Source organism: Bison bison, unplaced genomic scaffold (genome assembly GCF_000754665.1).
Source record: "Bison bison bison isolate TAMUID 2011002044 unplaced genomic scaffold, Bison_UMD1.0 scf7180017864092, whole genome shotgun sequence".
NCBI lineage: Eukaryota > Metazoa > Chordata > Mammalia > Artiodactyla > Bovidae > Bison > Bison bison.
This window is the reverse complement of record NW_011494664.1, coordinates 2,246,500-2,252,222: the sequence shown is the minus strand read 5'-3', so window position 1 is coordinate 2,252,222 and position 5,723 is coordinate 2,246,500. Positions and strand designations below refer to the sequence as shown.

At 45.0% G+C, this 5,723-nt stretch overlaps 1 protein-coding gene across 1 annotated transcript in view; it reads left to right on the top strand.

The window, feature by feature from the left end:
* PARM1 (prostate androgen-regulated mucin-like protein 1) overlaps positions 1–5,723 on the top strand; it is a 131,863-nt gene that overhangs the window by 80,532 nt on the left and 45,608 nt on the right. The window contains exon 4 of the mRNA XM_010838196.1: positions 2,077–2,772. Within this exon, the coding sequence (XP_010836498.1) occupies positions 2,077–2,772 (696 nt within the window). The remainder of the gene's footprint in view (positions 1–2,076; positions 2,773–5,723) is intronic.

The following is a 5,723-nucleotide window of genomic DNA, read 5'->3' as shown; positions in this document are numbered from 1 at the left end:
GTCAGTGATGCCATCCAGCCATCTCATCCTCTGTCATCCCCTTCTCCTGTTGCCCCCAATCCCTCCCAGCATCAGAGTCTTTTCCAATGAGTCAACTCTTCACATGAGGTGGCATAGACCCCAAACAATTGAAAGCATAGTCCCAAACAGATATTTGTACACATGAGTGTACACTACTCACAATAACCAAAAGGCGGAAGCAGCCCAAGTGGCCATCGCTGGATGAATGAATAAACAAAAGATGGTGTCTGCAATGGGATATTATTTAGCCTTCAGAAGGAAGGAAATTCTGGCATGCACTATAACATGGATGAACTTTGATGATATTTTGCTAGTAAGTGAAATAAGCCAGAAACAAAAGGACAAGTATTGTATGATTCTATTTATATGAGGTACCTAAAGCAGTCAAATTCAAGAGATATAAAGTAAAATAGTGGTTTCCAGGGACTGGGGAAAGGGGAAAATAGAGAGTTATTTTTTCATGGGTACAGTTTGGGAAGATGAAAAAGTTCTGGAGATGGATGATGGTGATTGTTGAACAATAATGAAAATGTACTTGGGGCCAATGAACTATACGCTTCAAAAATGGTTAAAACATTAAATGTATATTTTAACACTAAAAAAATTTTTTTAAACCTTGAAAAACATAAGCAAGGGGCTGAAATAGGAATGACTTTGGCTAGGACTGTCTGGGAAGATTCGTCTAAGGAGGAGGTTAACATTTGAATAGAGATTAACCAGAATGATGAGAACATGGAATGATGAAAGGGAATAGTTTTGGATTTTCTTCTAAGCATAACCTTGGAAGGGTTTTGATCAGTTTAAATCAGTTTGATTTATCACTTTAAAATATTACACTGGCTGCTATGTGAAAAGTAGACTGAAAGGAGGAAATCTGGAAGCTAGCAGACCAATTAAGAGATGGTGGCAGTTATGTAGACAAGTGACTGGTGGCTCAGGTGATGTTGAGATGATAAGGGAGGTGGCAGGGAGTGACTGGATTCAGATCTATTTTCTAGGTACAGTCATCATGATTTGCTGGTGGTTGGATGGAGGAGGGGCAGTGAGGGAAAGAGAGGCATTAAGGATGATATTTGGATTTTTAACTGAGTAACTGATCGAAAGGCCTTGCCATCCACTGAGATGGAAATGACCAGGGGAAAAGCTTATTGGGAAATGGTAAGGGGTGTGGAGGGGCAATTGAGAGATGTGCTACATAAAAAGTGAAATCATAAACTCAGTGTCTAGCATAGTACAAGTACGTAGAAGCCATTTATTAAATACTTGAATAAATGAATGAAACTGAATGGGATAAATGGAGGTAGGGAAGACAGAAGAAAGGAAACTAATTCCAAAATTTTACAAAATATGAAAAAAAATGGCAAAACAACATGAAAATAAAGACCCCAGGCTCAAATTTGGGACAACCAGGTCCTAGTCTCAGAAAATATTTCCAGACTTCAGATTCCTTCCTCTTCTCAGCTTTTAATCGGGGCTCTCCCCCTTTCCTCTTTCACAGGAAATGTGCTCACACCTTTATTCGCCCAAGAGGGCAAGCCCATAATCCTTGCATCCCTGTGCCAGGTTGCAGAGCTCAGAACCCTGAAGCAGGGAGCAACCAATCAGTGAGCACCCGTGGCAAGGAAGAGCCAATCAGTGAGCTCCACCAGCTTTGCCCTTCCCCAAACCCATCACATAGGCCGGGCATCCCTGCAGGCCTTGTGGAACAACCCCTTTAACAGTCCAGACAGATTCTCATAAAGTCACTTCGGCAGAGCGTCTCAGTATTTAAGGGCATGGCTTCAAGCAAGCACAGACAAGGCTAGTTCAGGCCATGTATTGGCTGAACTTGTGCATACTGACCCACTAATTGCTCCTGCTGAGCTTTCAGGCTGGTTCCTACTGATAGTCACCAAGGGAGGAGAGAGCAATTAGTGGGATGAAAATATTTTTAAAGTCACCTTCACAATTACAGAGGCACAGTGTAAAATGAGAAAGACCTGTGAAAATACTGTAACACAGCCTTGCCGTGCACTTTTTCACACATTAACCACTTCTGTCCTGGCTCTTCTACAGGGCTGAGGCTACAGAGCGTGTCTGCATCCATCCCCTCTACTGATTCTCTTCTGGCAGAGACCACCACACCGACAGCCATCTGGACCAGCTCTCCGCAAAGTCCTCCTGCCTCCCCTACCAGTGGCCCATCCAACAGCTCAGTCCTCCTAGATCCAACACCTGTCCCGACATCTCTACCCACAAAGAACATCTCCACAGAGCCCAGAGAAGAGCAGTCCACCAGCCCTGCCTCCAGCTGGGAGGGCACAGACCCTTCACCAACAAGTGGTGGGGTCCACTTAACACCCACGCCTGAGGAACACAGCTCAGACACTCCAGAGGCTGGCGTGCCCACTACAGGATCACAGCCCCCTGCTGAGTCTCCCACCCTCACCTCCCCTCAAGTGCCAGCCTCATCGCCCTTACCCCCGTCAACCTCACCACCTGAGGTTCCATCTGCCTCCATCAGCACCAGCCACAGCTCTGCTGAGACCAGCACCGAGCCCACAGGAGCCCCAACCACACCGGAGTCCCACACGGAGGAGCACAGCTCTACTCTCACACCTACTTCACATGCCTCGTCTGAGTCAGTGCCCACAGAGGCCACGCCTCAAGCAACTGTGCCCCCCAAAGTGACCTGTATACTGATAGACATGGAGACCACCACCACCTCCCCTGGGGTGATCATGCAAGAAGTGGAGCATGCGCTAAGTTCAGGTGAGTCTCTGGCTAGAATACGTGTCTTTGACAACACTGAGATACTAAGAATGCTGTTCAGTTAACCAGACACAATGGATTGAATTTGAATTTTGGAGTGCAACACCTGAGCTGAAGTTTAATTTGCAAGAATTTCCACACGTGCAAACTTTACTCTCAGTCCCTTAATAATTTCCCCATGATAGTTCATTAACTCTGGCCAGTCTATATGATTTGTCTTCACATATGTCACAGGGAATGTAAAGGAATGAGACTGGGTAAGCTAAGGGTTAACAGCTTACTGACTTTGGATGGAGTTTCCTAGGTTTCAATTCCAGCTCCTGACCTTGAGCAAGTCACTTCATCTCTTTGTGCCTTGTTTTTCCTCATCTGTAAAATTGGGATAAAGAAGACTCTATCATACATGGTTCTTATGGAGATTAAATGAAATGACATATATAAGTGCTTAGAATAGTTCCTGGCAGGGAGAAAAGTACTCAGGAAATGTCAGTTGTTATTATGATTGTGCTCGATGTTTTAATGCCGTATTTACCTCATGAAAACAGTCAAAGAAAGTAGAGCGGGGGTGGAGAGAATGCTTGTTATTTCAAGTCACTGATATATTTCATGAGAAAGACAGTAAATTCTATGAAACATCACATTTGTTTTTATTCTTCCAGCCACTCATGAAGTTGGTATTAGTTTTATCTTGATTTTGCAATCTTGGAAATTATGACAGAGATTTAGGGTCTTTTCTGAGGTCACATGCATCTGACATTGAAGTGAAATCTGTACCCTTTGGGGTATTGGGCAGGAAAAGGCCTTAGTGGGAACACTTAGCTTCTTGATTAAGAAACAGTGAATTAAGAACAGCCAGAAGGTGAAAGAGAAAATGAAGCTTTAGCTCCTTGCCTTGGTCATCCTGCCAGGGACATAGACTCAGAGGGGAATATTTGTGATTGACTGAGCCAAACAGGACCAGCTAGGGTTAAAGAAACGGTTGTGACTGAGGAGAAATTAACATCTTCTAACAAACAATGAACAACCACTGTGAATGGAAATCTTGGTAAACAGTGAAGCTGGGGAGAAACAGAACTAAGATTGACAAGACATAACTTCTCATAGAAGAGCTCATAGTTTACTAAGGGAAAAAGTCCAGAAGACTTGCAAATTCTTATTTCAAAGGTCCAGCATATACCAGTGAGAGTCCCACCAAGAGTTAGAGATATTAATATAATCAAACTGGGATAAAGGAATGAATTACAGAGTTACAGCTGGGGCATAAGAAAGGGGATTGTAACTGCAGAGCTGTCATAAGTCAGGCCTTGGAGGAGAGAAGGGTAAACCAAAACCCAGAAGGCGAATCCTGTAGAATAGACCACCTCAGGAGGGGCACTGACTCAGCGAGGGACAAGGCTAACTCAAGGTTAACTTCTGGAAGTGAAGGGGATCAATGCTCTGCCCTCTCTCTCCCCTTGCCCTCTGATATACAGCCAGATGCCAAGGATGAGAAGCCTACTGTGGTCCATATAGTTCAGCCTCCTGGAGGGCGGGTCAGAGAGCAAAGTGGAGAAAGGTGGAGAGTGGATCTGGAAAGGTGAAAGGAGGAACTCACAGTTCAAAAATTGCTTCCTCTGTCCCCATTATCATCCTATTTGTACTGCAGCTAGCACTTGGCACATTGCATTTAGATGTGTCCTTTCAAGAATTCATCTGCCAATGCAGGAGACATAAGAGATGTGGGTTCAATCCCTGGGTCAGGAAGATCCCCTGGAGAAGGAAATGGCAACCACTCCAGTATTCTTGCCTGGAGAATCCCATGGACAGAGGAGCCTGGCAGGCTATAGTCCATGGGGTCTCCAAGAGCCGAACTGAAGTGACTTAGCATGCATGCACATTTCTGTCTTGCTCTCTGCCACATCCCCACTTTCTGTCTCATGCTTTCCATGCTCTTCACTGCCATGAACATTTCGAGCCTGGACTTGGTATCTGGATCAGAATGGGTGTTGACTCAGTCCCTAACAAAGGTGCCATCCAAGGACAGGCTTGCAACCTGTGGTCCTGTCTCTTCTCTTTCTTAATTCAGACCTCATCACCTCCAGCATGGCATTGCATCTTCAGTTTTCTAACTAGTCTCCCATTCTCCACTCTCCACTCTCTCCTGTTCTGCCCTCTTCAGGGTACCATGGATGTAATGGACCAATATTCTGAGCACCTACTCTGAGCCTGGCATGCAAGAATTTCCCTAATCTGACACAACCTACTACTTTATTCAAGTCCGTCTTTTTTATAGGGAAGATTATCTAAGACAGACCTGTTCCACTGTTCTGGCTTGTATTTTAGGTCATGTGTCTTGATTTCCTCAACTCACAGACAACAAGGCTCAGATCAGATCAGATCAGATCAGTCGCTCAGTCGTGTCCAACTCTTTGCGACCCCATGAATCACAGCACGACAGACCTCCCTGTCCATCACCAACTCCCGGAGTTCACTCAGACTCATGTCCATCGAGTCAGTGATGCCATCCAGCCATCTCATCCTCTGTTGTCCCCTTCTCCTCTTGCCCCCAATCCCTCCCAGCATCAGAGTCTTTTCCAATGAGTCAACTCTTCGCATGAGGTGGCCAAAGTACTGGAGTCTCAGCTTTAGCATCATTCCTTCCAAAGAAATCCCAGGGCTGATCTCCTTCAGAATGGACTGGTTGGATCTCCTTGCAGTCCAAGGGACTCTCAAGAGTCTTCCCCAACACCACAGTTCAAAAGCATCAATTCTTCAGCACTCAGCCTTCTTCACAGTCCAACTCTCACATCCATACATGACCACAGGAAAAACCATAGCCTTGACTAGACAAACCTTTGTTGGCAAAGTAATGTCTCTGCTTTTGAATATGCTATCTAGGTTGGTCATAACTTTCCTTCCAAGGAGTAAGCATCTTTTAATTTCATGGCTGCAGTCACCATCTGCAGTGATTT